This window comes from Accipiter gentilis, chromosome 6 (assembly GCF_929443795.1).
Source record: "Accipiter gentilis chromosome 6, bAccGen1.1, whole genome shotgun sequence".
In the NCBI taxonomy this organism is placed as follows: Eukaryota; Metazoa; Chordata; class Aves; order Accipitriformes; family Accipitridae; genus Astur; species Astur gentilis.
Window position 1 is genome coordinate 5,313,358 of NC_064885.1, and position 22,580 is coordinate 5,335,937.

Below are 22,580 nucleotides of genomic sequence, written 5' to 3' on the forward strand. Positions count from 1 at the left end.
TGCCCGAGGATGGGGCCTCGGCATGGGATGGGATGCCCTCGGAAGCGGGACAGGGATGACACGGGCCCTCGGGGTGACCTTAGTGGCGGGACGGGGACAGCGAAGGGCTGGGGGGTGGCACTGGCCGTTGGATGGAGATGGCACAAGGGGCTTGGGGTGGCCCGGGGCGTGTGACGGGGACGGCCCGGGGACACGGTCAGATCCTCGGCCCTGCCACAGCACGGGGCGCGCCGATTGCGTGACGGGGACGGCACGGCACCTCGGGACGGCCTTAACGGCGGCACGCCACGCCACGGGGGGGACGCGGGGACGAAACGTCACGGGGTGCCCTCAACCGCGCCACGGGTACGACACGGGACCTCCGGACCGAGACGCCCCTCGACCACGCAGCGGCACAGGACGCCCTTGACCGCGCGACGGCCACGGCACAGGGGACCGGGGAGGGCCACCCTCGTCCCCTGCGTGGGATGCTCCGGGACGCAGGGTGGTGGATGACCACCACCACCACCACCACCACCCCACGGGGCACCCCCCCCTTCCCCACGGCACCCACCTGCCGAAGAAGCGTCCTCGGCGTCGGAGCTGCCGCCGCTGCCTCCCTCCGGGGAACTGCCCACGGGTGGACCGGCGGGGCTCGGTGGCGGACTGGGGGCGGTGGGTAGGGACGGTGGTGGCGGTGGGGGGGGCCCACGGGCCAGGGCAGCTTCCAGGTAGCCCACCTTAAAGCGTTCCTCAGCCAACGCCCGCTGTAGGCGACGCAGGTGCCGGCGACAACGTTCCAGTTCCCTTTCCATGGCCCGAACCGAACCCAGTTCCATACTGGGAGCCGGTTCTCCCGGGAACTCCGCTTGCCAATGCCTTGCGAAGTCCGCCCGGGCCGCTTCTCCCGCCGCCATCCCCCCCCGGCCCGAAGTTTCTCCCCCCCCCCCCCCCGCCCCTTCTTCTTCTTCCTCCTCCTCCTCCTCCTCCTCCTCCTCCTCTTCCAGCCGCCGCCTTCCGCCCCCCGCCGCGGGGCCTGACGTCGGTGCCCGCCCCCGGCCCGCCCCGCCTCGGTACGGCCCCGCCGGGGCGGAGAACGGCACTTACCACCGCCCCCCCCCCCCCCCCCCCCTCCCCAAACACCGGCTCCGGTAAAAGAAGCGACCGGGTTACCTGTAGCCCCAGTAGCTTCGGTTCTGCCGTTCCCCGGGGAGCCCGGTCAAACGCTTTGTCTGGGCTTTCCTACGGGATGGATTTGGGGAGCCCGGGAGGGATGCGGGAACCGGGGGGGGGGGGGGGGGTTGGATGCTGAATTGCCGGTTGGTTTCGACCTTTGGGTTCTGGGGGATGTGGGCCCGGAGGATGCTGTGCGGGCGAGGAAGCGTGCGGTGCCGGCAGCGTTAGAGCAGTTAATAAAGCGAGAGCTAACGACACAAACAATCCCACGCGCTGCGAGAAATCCGTCCCCAAGCCAGGAACGGGAGCCTCGAAGGAGCCGGGGGGGGGGCTCCTGTGCCACCGAGCTGCCCTTCCCCAGCCACCGATGTGCCCCGGTCTTGGAACTCCGTCCGTCTCCTGGCCATCCTCATCCTCCGGCCGGTGACACCCCGCCTGCCTTGTCGGGTCTCAGGACGGATGGGCCATCCCCACCAAACAAACTCCCGCGACGAAGGCCCGCGTAAGGCTTTTCGCCCACGTTGTGCCGCGCCACGTGTGCCCGCTGCGGTTAAGCCGCCCTGCCCCACGGGATGAGGCTTTCCAACCCCGCACCCTGGGCAGGGTTGGCGATTCCCCTGTGCCGTGCAAGCCGCTGGGGCACGGGACCTCGAGGAATGCCAAGGCAGAGGCAGGAATCTCCAGGAGCCGCTTTCCCTTCCCTCCTCCCATGTGCTGCACGCTGGCCAGGGATGACTCACAAGCCTGTTGTCCCTTATGCCACATGGCCGTGCCCCAGCAGGAACAAAGCGCCCTATTTATTTACCCACGGGGCCCAGGCAGTGTCGCAACAACCGCCTCCTCCTTCCCTTCCGTCAGCACCTGAGAGCAGGGTGGGGGGCTGCGCAGGGGTGGGCACCTCCCTGCATGCCAGTCCCTGGCTCTCGTGCCACGGTGTCCCTCCGGCACAGCCGGGCCTCCCGGTGTAGCCTCGCCGCGTCGGCTGCCCCTTCGTCACCCCATCGGGGTTTTATCTCCGGTGAACGCTGCGCTCCCAGGTGGTCCCGACAGCTCTCACCTGGAAGCAGCAGGAGTTTGGGGGTGCTGGATGAAAGTGGGTGACGGGCAGCCTGTCCGGGGCTCTTTGCGGGAGCTCCGGCCCCCACCCAGCAGTAGCTTTAGGGGCAAAGACACCCAAAACACACCTTTGGGCTGTGGGACCCGTGAGAACTGAGATGATCCTGCCCGGGATGGGCAGGTGCCCAGCGCTCAGCGGTGCCCCAAGCCCGGTGTGATACATGCCGGAGAGGTGGGGAATCCCCGGGGGTCAAACCCCTTGGTGGAGGCTGGGGAGGAGGTGAGGGAGTGCCACGAGTGGCCTGATTTATGCATGGCGACGGATAATTACAGCTCTTTCATCATCTGTCAGGGCAGACGGGCCCGGCAGAGCCTTACAACACATTTCTGGCTCCCTGTCTCAGCCCGTAAATCTCTCCAGCGCGCGGCGATAAATCAGCCGGGGCCAAGGGAGCAGGGCCTGGGTGGGCGTTCCTCCCGGCCTCCCACCCTGTAATGGGCACCTAGGTAGGAAGCATCCAGGACGAGGTGGGGACGGCCCAGCGGGATGCACTAATTACAGGCGGCAGGTGGCATCCGATGACCCGTGATTTACGGTCTGGCCTTGTCCGCTTCCGAGAGCCGAGGCTGGATCCCTGCAGGGCCAGGGCTGCCCAGAGCCGAGATGCTGGGAACCCGCAGCAGTGCTCCCCAGTGAGCTCACTGGGAGCTGTGGGCAGGACGGGGACAACCTCGGGGCTCCTGCCTGCCCTCTGCCCAAGCATCGCCCCAGCCGGGACTGGCTTCGTGTCCAGCTCAGCCACCTCCGGATCCGCTCCGTACTGCACGTCCTGACCTCCCACACCAGCAAAAAACTTCCCCGCGGCAGGGATCTATCCTGCTTAGCTGCGTTCTGGACAGGCACGTCTCTAAGTGGGTCCGGCACGCACGTCCGAGGGGCTCGGAGCCCCTCGCTCCCGAGCTGAGCTCACCGGGTAAATCAGTGGCCGGTGGAGCATCCGCTCCTAGGCAGAGCAGAGCGAGACTGGGCGGCCAGAAGGCTGCTGGGGAGAACAAGAGGACCATAGTGAGCGAGCACAGGTGAGTGCTCAAAAATATTTGCGAGCTTCACCTCCCTTTGAAGTCCTTCTGCCTGGTCCTCCCCTCTCCCTGAGGCCCCGGCTCCTGATTTATTGGGTTCCTGGAGCAGAGGCACCTAAATTAGCTCCGACTTCAAAGAGCCAAGAGAGGAGAAGGGCAATAGACAAATAGCCCCCCGCTAATTGTGGCTATTGATCAAACACGAGCCGGGACGATCAGATAGGAAGGGATGGATCAAGGTGGGGGCGCGTTCTCCCAGGGCTCTGCTTTTGCACCGGTCACCCCAACAATTTGTCAGACCCGCTCCCGGGCCATTTTTCAACGCGTTACCCCTCACTCGAGAAGGCATTTAGCGACCGTTTGCTAATGAAACGATGGCTGAACACACGTGGCGGTCCCCCGCTGCTCAGGGGATGGGGACCCGGCCCTCCCCGTCGCCTCCGGACCTTCCACACCTGGCAAGTCCTCTGTCCCACCAGTTTGGGGATGCAGGGAACAAGGAGGTGCTTTCAGCTTCTTCTTCCCCAGAGTAAGTGCCGGGCAGGCCCGGCAGCGCCAGCCCAGACAGCTCTTCCTCCCCCCCGCCCCCCCCCCCGGGCTCCCCGCTGCTGGGAAGGGACAGGAAGGCTCTGGAGGCAGGTAACACTTTAGCTCTTTTATCACCTGCCCCAATCCCCCCTGCCACATTCCTGCTTCCTTCTCCGCAGGGCAGAGGCGTGCCAAGCCCCACACATTCCTCCACCGGCTCCCGGGGGCTGCTCCTGCCCAGGCACCCACCTACCTCCGTGCCCACGGATGCTCCCGGCTCGCAGGGGCGCAGCTGCGTGGAGCAGCCCTAAGGCACGATCTCAAAGGCAGCTCAGCCCCCTCCGTACCTGGGGCGGGAGTCATTTTGTCTTCTCCTGCGCTCAGGTGCAAGACTCGCTGCTCTCCTCAGCAACCTCATCGCTCCGTGCCTCAGTTTCCCCTAGCTGGGAAATAACAGAAATGCTGCGGCACCACTGAGCGTGGGGGAGCAGAGCCCAAGCCCCGTGCCGGGGTGGTGATACCGCATGGGGCTCTGCCCCACGGCACCGTATAAAACCCCGGGATGACCCGGCCCAGGCTGAATCTCCAGCCTGCCCAGCAAAGGAGAGGGCAGAGCAGCACGGGGAACTCCTGCAGCGACCAAACTCTTAGCAGAGACTAAAGCAACCGCTGCAATGAGTGCTTGGTAGAGGTCCTTCCCCCCCTCAAGGCCTGTGAGCACCCCATCGCAAGCTCTGGGCACCCCGACACCAGCACCCCGCGCTCCTCCAGCTTGGCACCGTGCTCAGGAGCATCCCCGCGGGCAGAGGCCAGGCAGGGCTCACCTTCTGCCTCTCGGCGAGGCGAGCACACCTGCAGGCAGGTAAGGAGGGTCGAGAGGGAGCCACGTGACGAGCCCCGCCGTGGGGTTTTTAGAGGCGGCTGCGTGTCCCTGGAGGAGTGTCTCCCACACCTCGCGGGAGGCAGGACCGCAGCAGCACCTCTCCCGCTCCCCCCTCGCCGCGGCCATGTCCAGAGCGGCCATGGGGAAAGGCACGGCGCCAGAACCCGACAGCTCGGAAGAGGAGCTGGAAGCGGGGGCCGCGCGCCGGGCATGCTACGGGCAAGGTCTGTGGGTCCCCCAGGGAAGGGAAGGAGCCGCCTGCCTGGGGGACGCCGAAGGGACGAAGGTGAGGAAGAGGAGCAGGCCGGTGCGCTCTAAGGCCAGGAGAATGGCTGCCAACGTCAGAGAGCGCAAGAGGATCCTGGACTACAACCAAGCCTTCAACGCCCTGCGGCTGGCCCTCAAACACGACCTCGGAGGCAAAAGGCTTTCTAAAATCGCTACCCTCCGGCGAGCCATCAACAGGATCACGGCTCTGTCCCTGTCCCTGCACAGCACCGGGCGCTGCTGGCCCTGCGCCCACTCCGAGTGCCGCAGCCGAGCCGGGGTCCCTGCGCCGGAGCCGGGGGTGAAGGCCAGCCACCCCCAGTTCCCCTGGGACCCCAGTTCCGCAGGCGCCGCCGGCTCGCAGCGCTGCCCTCCGTCCCCTCTCTACGCCAGCTTTTCCCCCGAAAGGCAGCTCCATCGCTACGAGAGCCCGAAGGAGGATCGCTCCGTGCCCAACCATGCCTATTGCTCCAGCGGGATCTACCACCCCGGGCTCCGAGGCGCCTGCCAGCAGAGATACGCGGGCACCCTGCAAGACCCCCTGAGCGGTTCGGTCCCCTGGCAGCTGGGCTATTGCCAGAGCTGGGGCCACCAGCAGCGCCTCCCCATCCACTGACCCGCAGGGCTGGGGTGGCGAGACGGCGCCGGGAAGGTAACGCGTCCGTGGGACAAACGGGGTGGGTGGGGGGAGAGGGAAGGGACCGTTGCGGGCGAGAGAAGCGCCGCAGGACGCAGAGCTCAGCTGCGACGCCGGCGAGAGCCGCGAGCCCCCCGAAACGTCGTACGGGACCCCAGCGCTGCCCGGCTGCGGGTCTCCGCTTTGCGGGAAAACCGGGGAAGGCGGAAAAGTCCTCTGGAAGTGGCAGCTCTGTGTTTCTCGTCGCGAGGTCTCGCTGTTGCCGACTGTCGCTCTTATTTATTCTCTCTTGCTTGCTCTGGGAGAAAACACGACTGACGAAGCCAACACCAGGGCACTGGTTGTTAATATGTGTGGGGTGGACAGATGGGCCGTGGGGATGACGCTAAAGCCCCTGGCTGGCTGGTCGCTCTGGCTCCCGCCGGTGAAGGAAGGGAGCAGAAAGCAGGGAAAGGTTAGTGCCCGGGGACTTTTGATGCTAAGCTCATTGGTGCAGACGTTTGTGCCCAGCAGATTTGCGAGGCCAGGCTGGGAGGGGAGACAGATGTCGGCTTTCATAAAACCCACTCGTCCGTTTGCGGTTTCCTCCTGATCGTGGCAAAGTGGCTCTGGTGGGACAGGCCGACAGCGCGTGCCTGGCCGGTCCCAGCGGCGGGGAGGATAGGGGAAATTTTACCAAAAAGGCCCCTTTGGCCCCTTCCCTCTGGATTAGAGAGCTCGGACGGGCTGGGAGGGCTCCCTTCTGCCCGAGGCTCAGCAAACTGGAATTGCTGCAGGAATTAGGTAGGGGTTTACAGCCACGCACACCCCACAACCGGCAGATTTTCGGATAGGGCAAATTCCCGCAGTGCTGAGCATCTCCAGCCCCAGTGCTCCCAGCCGAGCCCCAGCACTGGCTGCCCACGCACCAAGGGCAGCCCGAGCTCTTTCCCTGCCCGGGGTTGGGGGGGGGGGGGGCATATGGTGGAACAACCGTCTCAACCCTCCGTTCTGGTGTGCCAGTCTCCCTCCCCAGGGTCTTCTCCTCCTCCCTTAATCCCCGGGTGGGCCAAGGGAGCTGGGCAACGAGCAGAGGAAAGCTAGCAGCAGCCAGGAGAGAGAGCTCTTTGCTCAGCAAAGGAGCCTCTTTAAAGTGCTGACAGTGTGAGGCATCTCGGCTTTAATCTCCAACAGATGTTCCTCTTACCGGGAGAAGGCCTGCAGAGATGTCCACTGAAGGAATCCTGCTTTTCCCAAGAGCATCCCTGCTCTGGGGGGGCTTTCCCTGCTCTGGCTCTCCCCGGAGCAGCGCATACCCCTGCTCGGCCCCGTCAGCATCCATCGCACCGGGAACGAGAGCCCAGCAATACCAGCATTCGAAGAAGGTTTAAGTGAAACCGAGCCCTAAGCCAGACACGAACCAAATTTCAAATTTGCCCCCCACCCAAATTTGCATCTGCAGGGTTTAACCCCCCAACTTTGGTGGTCAGGCAAAGCGAGATAGATGGAAGCAGATGGCCAGAGAAGCGGGGGGGGGGGGGGGGGGCATAACCCTGCGAAATCCCCCCTGAAGGAGGGTCACCCCACTGCTTTTAGGTTCACATTTACAAAATGCGGGTCCTAATTCTGTCCGGAGGCTGCCGGACGAGATAAGTCCCGGCGGGAGGGGGGGAGTTGGGGGGGGGCAGCAGCCTGGCAGGCTCTGGGCAGGGCTGGGCAGCAGGTCCCAGCTGGCAGCAGGTTCTTTGGGCACCTCTCGGAGAGGGAGAAGGGGCTGGGTGTGCCCCGTAAAAATGGCACTCCCTGCCGGGGAAATCCTTGCCAAATTTGGAACTGAAGCATAACACAGAAAGGGTGGAAAACTTCCATCTTCTCCAGGCTCTGTGGGTTTTTTTAGCCCTCCCTCCTGCCCCTCACAGCACCCCCCACTCCCAAAGGTGCTGTTATTTGCTTTACGGGACATAACCCACCCCTGCACCAGCACCCTTTCTCCTTTGCGGGTCCTACGTGGGGCCACCATACCTGCCACTAACCCGGTGTCCCCATCCCCAACTGCCACGTCTCCAGGGTCACCCACGCAGAGCGAGAGCGGGGCGAGCTCAGCCCAGCGTGCCCAGTGCCTCCTCTCACCCTATTACTGGAGGCAGGATGCTTTCCCAGAGCACCTGGAACCCGGGGTACCACCGAGCCCCCCCCCACCCCACACTGCCCAGACACCCTCACACCCCCACGGCAGCTCAACCACCTCCCCCCCCGGAGCGATGAGGGGTTTGTGGGTCCGGACTGTGTCGCGTGTGTGTGTGTGTGTGTCCCCTCACTGGGGAAAGGTTTTCAGCCAGGAGGGACCCAAGGGACAGCAGGACATGTGGGTACCGGTACCCAGCCCAAAGCTGCTCCCGGGACCGGGAGGTGCCCACCGAGCGGAGCCCGTGGGAACCGGGGGGGTGGGGGGGGGGGGACACGACGACACCGGAGGGGTGAGACAGAACCTCGGGCTTGGGCGACGGGGGGGCACGACGACACACCCCGGTTTTTCCCAACCTCTCCCACCCCATCAGCATCCCCCCGGTGGCGGGGGGGGGACGGACGGACGGACGGACGGACGGACACGACAGACACGACAGCGGTACCGCCCTGCAGCGGGTCGGGGGAGGGAGAAACGGGGGACACCCCGGGGGCGGTCCGAGGCCCCGATCCTACCCCGGGGAAGGGGAGGGAGTCGGGGGAGGGGGGGGGGGGGGGGCCGAACCGGGCTGGCCCCTCCTCCGGTACGGCCTCCCGCGGGGCGGCGGGGCCCCGAGCTCAGAGCGGCGGCGGCGGGGCTCGTCGGGAGCCCGCTCCGCCGGGCCATGGCGAACAGCGGCTCCGCACCGGGGGGGTCGGGCTCTGCTTCGGCTTCGGGTTCGGGTACGGTGTTGCCCACCCGCTTCCAAGAGACCGAAAAGCTGCTGGCGGCCACCGAAGGCCGGGAGGAGAAGGGCCTCCGAGGCTCCAAATCCTTTACGGCCGCTTTAGCCGGCGAGGCGGAGCGCAACGGGCACGGGCTCGCCTACAAGTCGGTGTCGGTCGGGCACCTGGAAGCGGCCCCGCTCTCGCCGTCCCGGCTCAGCCTGGGAAGAGCCTCCTCCACCGCCACCAGCACGGCGGCACCGGAGCAGGGCCGCCCGCGGGACTACCTGGTGCTCGCCATCTTCTCCTGCTTCTGCCCCGTCTGGCCCATCAACGTCGTAGCCCTCGTCTTTTCCATCATGGTGAGTAACGGGGACCCCACCGGGAGCCTGGAATTCCCACACACACCCACACCCCCCCCCCCCGCCGCAACCGGCTCCCACCGCCCCCGCCGCCCCCCTCGACGGCCGGGCAGCGGCCGCCCCGGCGCTGTCCGCGGTGCTGCAGCGGCGGCCCCCGGGGACCGGGGTCCAGCTCCCGCAACTCAAGCGGGAGAACCCCCGGGAGAAGCGGGTTGGGCTGTGCCCCGTCCTCTACCGGCTATCTTCCATCGGGCTCCGGGGAAGGGAGGTGGGTGGAAGCGGGATGGGACCGGGAGAGCTCCCCGGGGAGGTGGTGGGATGGAGATGGATTTGGGGGGAGGGAGGGTGGGATGCGGGAGGATCCAGGGCAGGGCTTCGGGAAGCCCGGGGGGCTCCCGGGAAAGCCGGTCCCTGGAGGCGGGCAGCGGTCCGGAGCGACTCGCCGGGCTTCCCCGGGAAGGGGCTGGGAGGCGAAGCAAGGACAAGGGATCTCCCTCCGCATCTCCGAGCAGCCCAGCCCAGTCCTGCAGCACTGGGGAGACCCTTCCCCGGGGGCTGGTTCCTGCCCTCGGATGCTTCAAAGGGACAGGCTGCACCTGCAGCTCTCTTAGTTGCCCTGAAGAAGCAATTTTTCTCCATTAAACGCCCCCCGCACCTCAGCAAACACACCAGCATCAGAGCAGGGGAGAATAAAGCCATCCGGCCTTCCACCCGTCTCGAGTACGGGTGGCTCGGCCCCGCAAGTACGGCCACCCCCTTACCCGTCAGGACGCCCCACGGCCGTACAGCCCCCGGGCACCTTTTATACCCTTGATTTGCAACGGAGGCAAATCTTTTCTTTGGAAGTCAGCTCGGGGAGAGCGATTAGCTGCTTACCACACAGAAATACACCGAGGGGCACCTGCAGCCGGCACTTCCCCTGAAACCACTACGAACTCGAAGAAAGACACCAGCAGTTGCCGCAGAAAGCCCTCTAGAGAGACCAGTTTCCATTTTGAGGCGGAATCATCACTTCTGCCAGTGCCAGCTGTCATCTGCGTGGTACAGCTGTGTGGCAGAGCCTGTTCAGGCAGCATACGGGGAAGCCAGCCAGCCTTGCTTGGCTTTGCACTGCAACGAGAGGGGAAGCAGCTGGGTATTGCATATCCATGGTAATAAACAAGGTCTCTCACGGGGATTTTCCAACCACATCAGCCTTCATGCAAAATAGATTCTCACACTCTCCCTTGCAGGCGTTAGAGCCTCTGGCGCGGCGGGGATGTACCTGGGGCCACATAAGCCCCGTGGAGTAGAAGAGTAAACAGTGAAAAAAGAGCAGGACTCAGTTCATACTGCTAGACAGTGAGGTACCAGTGCGTATTTACTGTGTTAAACCCGCAGGGAGGCAGGACCAACAGGGCAATAAGACTATTTGGCTGCCCTCTGCTTCCAAGGCCCTTGACAACATCGACCAGAGCCCACCCAGAGCTGGGGAAGGAGATGCCCGACCCCAGCCCTCTGGGGCCACCGAAGCAGAAGGCGCGCTCGGATGAGCTCGTTCTCCAGGACAAGGTTTCTAGCTCACACGGCACATTAATAGCCAGCGCGCATCCTCTGGCCCCTTCGCAGTCGCCCCTGTACTCCCTGTCCCATGGGACGCTTCATTTGCTCCTGCCCTTTCTAGTCCTGGCCATGCCTATACCATCACCACCATCACCCCCCTCCCCGGCTTTGCCAGCCAGGGACCCCCGCACGGCGGAGCGGAGCAGGACGAGGAGCGATCCTTGCTCCGTGCTGACCCTGGGGAGCCAGGAAACATCTGCCTGGGTCCTCCTGCCAGCAGGAGCAGCTCTCAGGGCATCAGCTGACGTTTCACCTGCTTGCACCAGGCAGGAATTTAGTTGCCAGTGACCCCCGAGGTTCCCACAGGCTAAAACCCAGGAGTGCCTGATCACACACAAATCCGAGCAGGAACCAGGTTTTCGCGATTCCCGGTGCCTGGGGGGGGGCGGGGGGAGCAGGAGAGGGACTTTTCCACAATGTGCTGATGTTCCTTTAGCTCTGCAATTGTGTTTTTCTTTCCTAAGTCAACGCTTTTTGCACATGAAAGCTTTTTTCTGGGTAATAAGCAGCAACCAGAGAGGAAAGCAAATGAATGCTTTTGGGTTTAGTGTCTCATAAATCATTTCTCAAAAGCTGCTCTCAGATCCCAGCAGGGCCTGTGGCCAGAGGTGGAGAAAAAAAACCCCTGCTCTAGCCCCCAGCCTGTTCCTGATAACACTGCTCTTGTGGAAACGAGCTACCTGGAGGCTCCTCCACTGATCCTTGGATGCATTTTCTTGACCAAGCGAGGACCTGGCTGCACTAAGGGCTTTTTGGGTCTTTCCCCGAGCCAGGGAGCGGGGCTGGTAGACGCAAAGGCAGCGCAGCCCCACAGGACCCATCTCAGAGGAGTGCAGGGCAGGGCCGGGTACCACAGGCACGCACTGTATTGCTGTTATCGAACCCCTTCCCCTTCCTACCAAAGGGCAGCCACATTGGGGGAAGAAGCAGAGAGGTCAGTTACCCGTGTACAAAACTCCAGACAAATGAAATGAAGTGAAAAAGAAAGGTAAATCCAGCCAGAAGCAGCATACAAGGGCAATTCTGCACAGCACTTGGTGTCCAAAATAGGTACTGTCATTCCTGAAAGATGTGGGAGAAGTCAAACTATCCTCACTCATTTCAAATGGCAGTCATCTATCCGAGTCTGATGTTGACTTATACCTCTCTCTGAATGTTTTCTTCAACAAAATGCAAGTGTCGAGGATTCATGATTTATTCTGAGTAACTGGTGGAAGGCAGCAGAGTGCATCCAAAGCCAGTTCATAAATTGGGAAAGATTGCGGGGAAGAGGAGGTGACAATTTGTCTTCCCCGTCCCTGGGACTAGTGCAGAAAAGTAATTGCCTTCATTTGCAACAAGACAACTTAGGTGATCTATCAGGGGACAAAAAAACCCCCTTTTGAACAGTAACTTGAACAGATAACAGTTTGAAAACAGGTAAGATTAACTCTTTTGAATCACGCAGACTTACCTGGCCCCGGGGGTGCTGCGGTACAGCCTGCCCTTCCAGCCCCACTTCTAGGGTCCTTCACATTTTCTAATATCCGCTGTAATACGGAGTCCCTCGGCACACGCACACAGTGACTCACTCCCCCGTAGCCCTCCAGCCTTTCTGAGATACTCTGCCTCGGCGAGTCTCGATTAATAAACAAGATGTTAATGTTTTTATGTGGAAAGCAAAACACAGGATTAGTGATACTAGAGAGCTATAATCAAACCGTTCCACACCAATGAATAATAGATGTACAGTAACAAATGCTTGCTAAACACCCCATGCCAATGCTGATGTATTTTTCATAATTGTTCAGGATAAATGAGCAGTAAACACTTCCAGAAGCTGTAGTGATAAATATATCAAATTTGTTAGCCTATATATTTTCCATAGAAGACAGCTAAAATGGTGTATTTCACTGCAATCTAACCCCCACCCTGCAAAAATACTACACTTGTTACAAAAATCGGAGCCTCAAAAGAAATCTCCCAAATGTTGGAAGCCGTCAGCGAGCAGGGCAGGGATCCTGTCAGTCCCTGGGCTGCTGCGTCCTCCCCATCTCTCGCCACCAGCCCATGAGGCTTCATTTTGTCACCTCCTGTTCTGTAATGAAAATAGGCTCTTGGCTGCATCCCATCACTTTTAGATACAGTCTGTCAAATGTGCTGTCGAGACCAGAAGAAACAAGGTCTTGAGCTCTCTTGGCGTCAGCGGTGGGGACGGCGTTATACAGGGCGGCACGTGAGCGGAGCAGGACGTTTGCAGGGATGCAGCGGAAGCAACCGTCTGTTTGAGGCTCCGCTGTGTTATTTACGTGGCGATACAAATGAAATCGAGTACGTGGAAACCTTTAAAGCTGCATTTTACCTACCTGAGCACTACGGAGCAGCAGGCAGCGCACAGCTCGGGCCGGGGCTGGGGGCCTTTTGGTCATGGTGCTGCCAAGAGGGTAGTGGTATTAAAGAAGGCTGATTGGGAAAGGGGGTAGTAACATCAAGTATTTGTTTGTTTGGATTCTTAATGATGTTTCACGGTTAGTGCTGGAGCTGTGCTAGGCCTCCTGACTCTTACTTTTCTTTTCTTTTTTTTTTTTTTAAACGTTTGACAGGGGACCCTTTCCTCAGTTATTTCTGAGGTACACATTTTTTGAAAGGAAAGCGGGATTGTTTTAATACAGGTCCACCTTTAACTCATTTTAACTATTTTTTTTTTTTTCTTTTAACTTGGAGTTTCCCCAGTTTTAGCAGCCACGCTCCAAAGGAAGGAGCCGGCACATGGTTCGGGGCTGTGGGGAGCTGCCGGCCCCACAACCTGCCCCACGTCTCCCTCTTCTCCTGAGACCTGGCTCGGCTGAGGCAGCGTGGCTGGAGATGGACGGGGCAGGGGAAGAAGCCTTTAACCCCTGTAAAAAATGTTAAATATTTAAAAGCCTCTCTAAAGCAAGAGTAACTGCTTCAAGGCAGTTAAACTCTCTACAAAACCCCATCCCCAGTGAAGTCGAGGGGAATTTTGCCCGACTCCTCCTTGGGATGAAGGTGACAGAGCCGGGTGCCGGGCTCCCTGCCTTGCTTCCCTTTCCCCCCACTCCAAGCCTTCCCAACCAGGTAAAAACATTACTGCTGGACTTTAAAATTCCTTATCCAATTTCCCTCCCTCCAAAACCCCTTCCCGCTGGGTTTCACGGGAGGCAGAAGGGCGCCGCGTGAATTTGGGAAAGCTTTTCGGTCCGGAGAGCCGCGCTACTCGCAGACCGTCTGCCTCTTCCCGAGCAGGGAGCTCCCGTTTTGCTGATGGAGGGGCTCCAGCCTCTCCACCGCACACGCAGCGAATGCTGACGCACGGTGAGTAATTTCACCGTAATAACCTCGCCGTGGTAGTGCGCGGCTGCCCATCTGTTAAGTGCTAGGTCCTCCTTCAGCCAAGCGCAGGAAGCCCAGCACACTCGCTCCGGCAGGCTGGGGAGCACTTTGGGCTCTTCTCTCAGCAGCAATGCTTCTCCCTCACCAGGAATTCTTTCTTGCAGTATTTTTCACTTGGGAACCCAATGATTGCCGATTACAAGAGCAAGAAGCAAGACTGGTCCTTATTTAATTGCTTACTCGGAAGGTTTACGATGTATCTGCGTATTATCCTTTTTCTGATGAGCTGTGCTCGGTCTTCAGGTTGCTGTGTGTACTTGGCATAGGTGCAGGCTTCTCTCGCCCAGCGGGTCAGCAGCGCTGCCGAGCATAGGGCTGGAAGAGAGCTGGCACTGAAGCGCAGAGGAGTCAGGCCACAGCATCGCCCTTGCTGCTCCGTCAGGCACCGGGCAAGGTCTTGGTGAGCCCATGCTCATCCCATCTTATGTCTTTTGGGTGTGAGCCCAAATCCTGCTCAACCCACCCAGCCCCTTGCAGCTGTGGTCCCAGCAGCACGGCTGGGCAGACCCCGGGGAAGCTTCACTAACCCCCCCCAGAGGCGGCCCCAGGGCCTGGGACTCTGCCGAACCCATGGGCAGCCAGCCCTGACCGAGCAGTGAAAAGCAAAGTTTCCGAGGGAACCGCCAAGTTGTGTTCTCCGTCCACCCTGGGTTGCCACTTGTTCACAAGGACGAAGACGGCTGCAGTTTCAGACGTTGGCACAGGCTGCCCAGGGAAGTGGTTGAGTCACCGTCCCTGGAGATTTTCAAAAAGCGAGTAGACGGGGTACTTCAGGACATGGTTTAGTGGGCATGGATGATGGTTGGACTCGATGATCTTGAAGGTCTTTTCCAACCTGAATGATTCCATGATTCTATGAATTTATCCCACCGAGAGCCTCCCATTAAGACGCCAGTGTCCACCAACATCAATGCCAGGCAAGCCCTGTTCTAGCTCCGACTCTTGGGGATCTCTCTTCATCCCTTAATGAGTCCACATCCTCAGCCCTGGCACAGCCAGGGAGCCCTTTCTTTTAGTTACAGAGCAGAGGAAAGCTTTCGCTGAGCTGCCCAAAGAACTCAGTAGAGGAAATCACAGTGAAACTGTCCCACGCTGGGGCTATTTTTTAGTCACTCCAATAACACACAGACTTGAGCCAGTCAAGCTCCTACCCAAGGGAAGCAGAACAGCAGCCCAGGTGGGCTAGAAGCACGTCAGTTTAGCAGGACCACAGGCTGTCAAAGCCGTGGGCTCGCAGAGGTGATACACGTGGAATCCTGCGAGAGCCCAGGACGGCAGCTCCAGCTCCCCAGCTGATGCAGCAGCTCTAGTTTTGGGGTCTACAGCCAGAGAGTCACCCCAGAGCCGCGGCCGTTCTCAAGAGCCTCTTTCTGTGTTTCTCCCCCCAGTCAAGGAACAGCGGGCAGCAAGGGGACATGGATGGAGCCCGGCGACTCGGCCGCATGGCCAGGCTGCTCAGCATCGTCTCCATTATCCTGGGGACCATCATCATCGTGCTCTACGTTTCACTCAGCGTCAGAGGTAACATCTCCTTCTCTTTTCCCCAGCCCAGCTACAGCAGGAACCTCACAGGGCTCCTGTCTCCAGCCCAGTTTATAGGACAGACCTGCCCACCACCCACCACCACCCCAGAGCAGGCGGTTCTCCATTCCCACCCCACCTGCAGCGGTAGGGCACTGAGCACCTGCACGGTCCAGGCTGGTTTGACCATCGCCAGCTGCACGCACACGTGCAAAACACTTTGGAGAACGGGCTCCTTGCAGTAGCAACGCACACTGTTCAAAGGACCCGAATGGAAAGTCCTCCCTGTGCTCTCCCATAGTGCACCCAATTAATTTGGGCGCAACGTAAGGTCTAACCCTGGCAAAGGCTGTGGTGGGTGTGGAAGAGTGTAGCGGGGTAAAACCAAAGGGGTCCGAGGACACAGATCAACCCGCCCAGATTTGCAGTCCCAAAATGTCCGGGCAACCTCCCAAACACAAAGTCACCTGCCAAAACCAGCATGACCAGCACGCAGCTCAGGCAAACGGGAACCTCAGAAACACACAAAGCCCAAAGCAAGAGCATAAGGGAAACATCTGTAACTACTGGAAGCTGCCCTAAGACTCTCTTTATTTTACAGTTTCCTAGAAGACAGACATTTTAGCATGCAAACACCTCGAAGAGGAGGAAGACAACTTTCCTTTTGGGGTTTTTACTTTCAGCCTTGCAACAAAAAATCGTCACAGTGTAGGTGGGCAGCCCTGGACAGCCTGCTCTGGAGCGCCGTCTGAAGGAACGCATGCTTCTACTTCACCGCCTCTTGGAAATGAGTTTGTACAAGTGATGGGATAAAAAACATCGCAAGAAGGAATGGGAAAGGACATCGGACGCCGAGTGGAGAGGAGAAGGGGGAAATTTACTACCTCATTCCCCTCCAGCAAAACTCACGGAGTGGGGAGACAACTAAAGTACAAGAGGAGGAGAGAGTTTCAAGAGTGAAGCTGATTTTAAAAGAAAAATTTAAGGCGAGAACAGGACATTTTGAAGAGTCCTAAGAATTTTGGCACAAGTCACTGAATTTTTTGGGGGTTGTTGGTTTTTAAATCATCAAATTCTCTGTCTCTACAAAAAAACCAAAGCTCAAACTGCCATCAGGAGCTGAGAGCTATTCCACGGAGGAGGAGGGAGAGCAGAGCTGCAGCAGGACCACGGCTCTGCTCCAAACAAAACGCAGCCGCAAAAGCTGGAGGATGTGGTGGGTGCTTTTGTATTTTTGATGACAAAAAAAAAAAAAAAAAAAAAAAAAAAAAGAGACAATGACCATTTGCATGCCTTTGGGAATGTTCTCCATGTCTGTTCCTACAAGCTCTTCTATCACTTAGGGCAGATTTCAGAGCTGGCAGAGCAGGGTGTTGCTGCATGAGGACGCCGGGCTCCTCCTCACCCCAATCCCATGGTGGGGTTTTTACGGAAGGAAAAACAATGCTTTCTATGCGAACCCACACATTTCTCTCTCTGTGCACCCAAACTGAGATTAATACTAGTGGAGGTGAGAAAAGAGCCTGGTTAATCTGTAGCAGCAGTACCAAGGCACGGAAAGCCCGTTCTACCCACTTGCACATTTATGTCACGTCATGTCCATCACACAAAAGCTTCAGCATGATCCAGCCCCCGCCCCCGCCACTGTCAGTGCTCATCTCCCCGACCCTTTTGAGCTTCAGCTTAGGATCTTCCAGGAGATTTTCAGAGGCACAGAGGAGTTTAAGATCCCTGCTCCTGTCCCTGCACCCTTCACACGCTCTTCTGCATCTCTGAAAATCTCCCGCATCCCCAGAGCTGACGGGCGTCAGTTCCGCAAGTTCCACGCGTATTATTTTTTAATGTTTTATATTTAACATAACAAGAAAATAGACTTTGCTCCTCCCGATCTGCCTATAGGTACCCCACGCCCCACCACGTCTTCCATCCCGTGCGGCTCCTCGGCTGTTTCCCGCGGGATCCGATCCCACCACGCTCCCTCCAGCCCCTCTTCCTCCCCCTCTCCCTGTCCTTGCTGCGGGTTGTTACTGGGGTTGGTCTTCTCTCCGGCCACCCAGACTATGCAAAGTTTCATCGCCTGTTATTTTATTCAGGCTTTGTAGATGGCTTCTGGCCATATCCATTGGCTCCGTATTAGCTGAGCCTCTCTCTTTTATCAAAACTTTGCGGGCACAAGTACATGGCCAAGAGCTGCACTCCCCGGCCCTTCTGTTGTCTCCAGCCGACAGCCTGGGACCTAGAAATACGGACTGCACTCAGAAATAAGGTGTTTCAGGGCAATTCTGCTCCCTACCACCAACCTCCTGAAAAAAAAACCCCAACCCACCAAATTTAGACCAAATTTAATGCTTCCGAGGGCTTGTCTACATGGAGATTCTACCGCGCACCATAAGAAACTTCACAACGTGGTAACTGCTTGGCACTAACTTCTTCTCTGGAGTACGCGAGTGGGCACGCGTGCGCGCGTGGGGTTAGCACGGGGGAGCGGTCCACTGTAAATCCCCGCGGTAGTTAGGCTGCGGTAACTAATGTGCAAAGCCGGGAGCATCGCTGTGAAAATTCTCTTGTCACCTGTTCGATTGCTCCTCTTGAAAGTGTTTTCTTTTGCTAGGTGTTATTTGAATCCGGGGGCCAAGAAAGCCAAATCCCCTAGACACACTGTCAACACTTTTCTCTACATTAAAAGGGTTTCCAGAGACTCACAGCAATAGCACATCACCACAGCACTTTCTTGGGCTCCATTCCCATCCGCCCCTTTGCCAGCGCTTTATTACAACCTATTGGCTTCTAAAATGGACAAAAGTTGCAACGTTTCTTTTGCACTTCATTTTTTGTGAGCTTCAGCAAACAGGGGCCCCTGAGCACTGCCGGGTGCGAGCTCCCACCCACAGCCGCTGCCAGGGTGCCCCTTGGCACCAGATCTCTTCTTCCCAAGCTCTTCAGAACTCCCCCGGAGATTCAAACTCTCATCTTACGATTGACGAAATCCCATCAAAATCCCCCAAACGTTTCCTTCTTTAACGCTTAGAACCCGAAAGCTGCTTGCTGGGAAACACATATTATTTTTTTCGGAGCTACGTAAGGGCAGCGCTGCCTGTCCGTGCATCTTCTGCCCTTTGTTCTTTGAGCTGCTGAAATTCAGCTTATGGTAAGAGCTGAGCAAGCTCCTCCTTGGGCAGGAAGAGGCGACATTCAGGGAAAACTGCTGCGATGAGTTATAGCACTTGAGAGCGCCAAGTATTTATTAAGTAAGAATTCAAATGCTCTTTTATCATTATATAAAGCCTTTCATCTAAAGTGCTTTACCACATTTAAAGGATTAAACCTTGCCACCCCCCACGAGGTGGGTTAGCATTACGCTGCTCTAATTGCACGGATGGCAAAGTTGCTCAGTCATATGCACTCTACAACTCCAAAAAGAAACCTGTTTTTCTTTCTTCTCCTTAGCGGAACCTTGTATGAATACAGATTTCCTTTGAATCTGATTTTTCCAAAGACATCCAGGCAAACACACACTACACTTCAAAATGGACTGGGATACCTGCAGTCGTAGGAACGAGGGGGCTTTGTGAGGCAGCTGCAATGGTCCTTGCCAGGAGAAGTCCCAGGCTGGTGAAGCAGAGCAGGAGAGCTTCCAGAATTCATCTGAATGCAGGAGAAGGCAGAAGCTTTCCCCAAAAAACCTCACGGTGATGATTTGTTGCGTGCACCCAAATGTGGTTTGTGCCTCCTGTCTTAGCCTGTATCATCAGGCTGCTGAGACAACTCCTTCTCATCCCACTATTAAGTATAATAAAAAAAGAAAAACTAAGATACTTAAATCCCTTTCATTTTAAAATCTTCTTTCTGATTAGATACAATTGTGCTGCACACTTGAATAGAGCTTTTTTTTCCTTATCCCGCGTTTAAATCCAGGGGAAAGCCTCTACAGTTACTCCTAGCAAAATATTTTCTCTCCTTGTAACCTGGCTCTCCAGTGCTAGAGAAATAAACTCCCCAGGGTTATCGGGGAAGTCTCGTCTCCCTGCTCTCCCCCGGCTTCCCTGTACCTTTTGCAGCCTGGTATTTTGCAAAGGCTTTACCACCAGGTCCTTGCTCTCCACATCACGCCGTTTTATCCCAGCTCAGCTGCCTGTTTGGCTCTTTTGGGTGCATTGGCGTATATTCACCAAGGTAGAAATTGCTGGGTCCCCAACCCTTGACACACACCTCACCTGCGCTCGTGTTGAGAGGAGGTAAATCATGGCAGAACTTCACCCCGAGGCCACCAGCAGGCACGGTTCCTCCTTTGGTCCACAGCTGAGGAACAACAGCATCCCTCATAGTTTTTCGCTGATTTAGCGTTGACCTAAGCGCGAGCATCTTTTTTGCCACATCCAGGCACGACCGCTCCTCTCCCTACCTTCGTTTTTAGCACACAGGAGGACAACCACAAAAACTATGTCATGAAAAGACTTTCCCTCTCCATCCTCCCAAACAAGCCCTACTACTTATGTCACATCTCCTTGCCACCTGCTGCAGCCTCCCCATAGCACATACGTCAGAATTGAGTTTTCTGTGTTTGCAATTATAACAGTCACAAAATCCTCAGGATTTGGCCCATTTCTAACCCCTAGCGAAGGAGGCAATAGGGGAGAGGCGAGAGATCCGGGCGATGCGGTGGCAATCCAGGCTTACCTGACAGCGAAGTGGAGCTGGTAGGAGGATAGCTCGCTGAAGAGATGGAGAAGGTGGGAAACGTCTCTAAATGTAAGTTGAAGTAGGAGTTACGATCGACAAGTGTGAGGTCCTGGTGGGATATAAATACACGGTTTGCACTGCTCGGGAAGAGTCTCTGAGCAGAGCGGGTGGCTGATGGCACCTCTCTGCCGTTGGTGTCCCCGGGCTGCTCTCGCCGGGGTTTGGCGGAGAGCCGGGCTCTGCGGGGCGGCACAGAAGAGCCCTTGCTGGGTACAGCGATGCTAGATCGAAGGCCTTAGGCTGAACGAGCAATTTGCTGCTGCCGAGCAGACAAGCTGGCTTGGGGTCGTACCAGCTTCTCGTAGGATGCGACGACCGATGGTCGGAAAAGGTCTGGCACGGGTCAACTGGGCACAGCAGCGCGCTGGCTGGTGCCCGCCTGGGAGCCCGCGGAGGAGACCAAAGGGATTTGAGCACAAAGGGAGGAAAGAAAAGATTTGATTTCCACGTTTGCTCTCTTAACGATGCGTTTGCTTTTTCTGGGCAGAATTTCACTCCCTTCCAATTTATCCCTCTCTCCCCATCTTCGTGAGTTTAACGTGCTTTCCCCTCGGCATTTCTGCCCCTGGAGCAACGCGCGAGTCTCACAGGCTCTTCCCTCCCATCCTCTGCCTCTCCTTTAATGCGGGACAGGTCTTGGCAATGAGATGTCATCGCTGGGCTTCGCTGAAAGGGGTGATCGAGGGGGGGGGAACCCGCTCCTCCAAGGCTCTGACCCCGGCTGGCTGCGGACTCAAGCACGTAGCGCTGCAGTAGCTGACCTTCCAAATACAGATTTCTCCATGTAGACAAGGGGAGCAGATCCTGCCTTTTATATAAAATTAAAACTCTGTTTGCATTCGGTCTGAGTCCAGGGAGAGGCTGTAGAAACGCACCCACTGGGCTGGTCCCATGACTTTATTTATTCTGTTTTTCCCGATATCCCCAACCTTGCCCTATCACTTTATTATCACAGAACCACAGCCAAGGTTGCACAGTCAAGCTGAAATAATTTCAGGTTTAAGGTTGATTTTTTTTTTCAGCGTACATCCTTTAATTTTGGCAAAGACAGTTAGGTTCGGACTGAAAACTCCCATGCTTGGGCACAAGCCAAGGGGGTGGTGGGGGAAAGCAGCCTTTTCAAAGTGGGAATATTTGTAAAGCATTTGCTAACACCAGTAGGTAGTGAAATTCAAACCTATAAATACCCATCCAGGATAAGAAACATCAGAAAGGGAACGTGTGCAGGATTCACCAAGGCAACCCTGACACCACTTCGGAGCGGGTACCCTTGTTAGATGGTGCCCAGGACACGATCCTTTGCGTGGAAGTGCAGGGTCTATCCTCCCCGCTGCCGCAACCACTGTCCACGCACCGGCTCCTCCTGTTTTGAAGCCAAACTGGAAGAGCCGTGTTTCACACGCAGCATGAACACATCAGGAATTGCAGCTGGGCGCTTCTCTTTGCTGATAAGTGTTTCTTTTTCTGCAGGATGATATGATATATCTTATATACTTTCTTTGTATTTCTTGGCATGAGAAAAAATTAAAATGTAACATGCATGGTCAAAGCTGAACTTGTTTCTTCTGTCTAAGTGAGAAAAAAAAAAAAATCCAAACTACTCGTTGAACTATTGCTTCACACGCCAAGAGCAAGTAGATCGGCTGGTATTTTGGGTGCAGTGGGTTGCAAATAAATACATGCCAGCAAAAGGCAGAGGAAAACAGCACAAGTCAGAGCAGAGAAGGGTCCGGAGAGATCAGCCTTGTGCTGCAGAGACAAGCGGCACCGAGCTCCTCGGGAAGCACAGCTATTGCAGGAGATCTCCCCCCGGCCATGCCACAGGGCACGCCGGCCCAGGGAAGCAGGAGAAATCCTCCTCGCTTGCAAGGCACAAGGATGGGATGGGGAGTAGCCACTGGGAACTGCTTCTCGTTGCTGGCCCTGCCTCTGCAGTTTGGTATTATGGGGCATAAGCAAGTATGAGAGAACAAATTCCAAACCTGCTCGAAAACCAGAATTATTAATCAAAACTATAGCTTTCAAGAATAAATAGCAATATTTGGTCTCCACTCAAAATCCTAAACGCAGGCTGCTCCCAGGAAACAAGTCCTTTTTAAAGTTTGTTAAGCCAAGTCTTGAAAATTCAGCCATTACCAAAAACATTGGCTTTAGTCTTTTCCCAGGAGGAGTTTTTCCAACCAGTCACACTGGAAGGCTGTTGACTGCGTATAACACGCACCTTGGGTCACTACCAGTTTATTTCTGTGTAACGGCACACCAGTCAATCAAGGCTGTACTGAAGATCAGTTGCACGACAACTTCATTCAGCTGAATCCTAACACCCTCCTCTGGCTGCGCGTCTCTGGCGTCCTCCGGGAATGAACGGCAACGCAGCTTCCAACCCAACCCAGCTCGGAGAGAAGACTTGCCGAGTCTGAGATGAATCAGTTGTCTTACAGAGCTCTCTCCTCTGTAGCAAGATGCTCGAGCTGTCCAGATTTCAGCT

The 22,580-nt window shown here is 57.3% G+C and overlaps 3 protein-coding genes across 3 annotated transcripts in view; 2 read left to right on the forward strand and 1 right to left on the reverse strand.

Annotated features, from left to right (window-relative positions):
- ABR (ABR activator of RhoGEF and GTPase) overlaps positions 1–911 on the reverse strand; it is a 39,445-nt gene extending 38,534 nt beyond the window's left edge. The window contains exon 1 of the mRNA XM_049802567.1: positions 554–911. Within this exon, the coding sequence (XP_049658524.1) occupies positions 554–896 (343 nt within the window). The 5' untranslated portion in view covers positions 897–911. The remainder of the gene's footprint in view (positions 1–553) is intronic.
- Positions 912–4,826: 3,915 nt separating this feature from the next.
- BHLHA9 (basic helix-loop-helix family member a9) lies at positions 4,827–5,585 on the forward strand. Its single transcript, XM_049803360.1, has one exon. It carries the CDS (start codon positions 4,827–4,829, stop codon positions 5,583–5,585), a length of 759 nt encoding a protein of 252 aa, XP_049659317.1.
- A 2,781-nt stretch (positions 5,586–8,366) lies between these two features.
- Positions 8,367–16,606, forward strand: TRARG1 (trafficking regulator of GLUT4 (SLC2A4) 1). Its single transcript, XM_049803337.1, has 3 exons — positions 8,367–8,836; positions 15,220–15,352; positions 15,954–16,606. The coding sequence occupies exons 1-3, from the start codon at positions 8,435–8,437 to the stop codon at positions 15,959–15,961; spliced, it is 543 nt and encodes a 180-aa protein (XP_049659294.1). The 5' UTR covers positions 8,367–8,434; the 3' UTR covers positions 15,962–16,606.
- Positions 16,607–22,580: the final 5,974 nt, after the last annotated feature.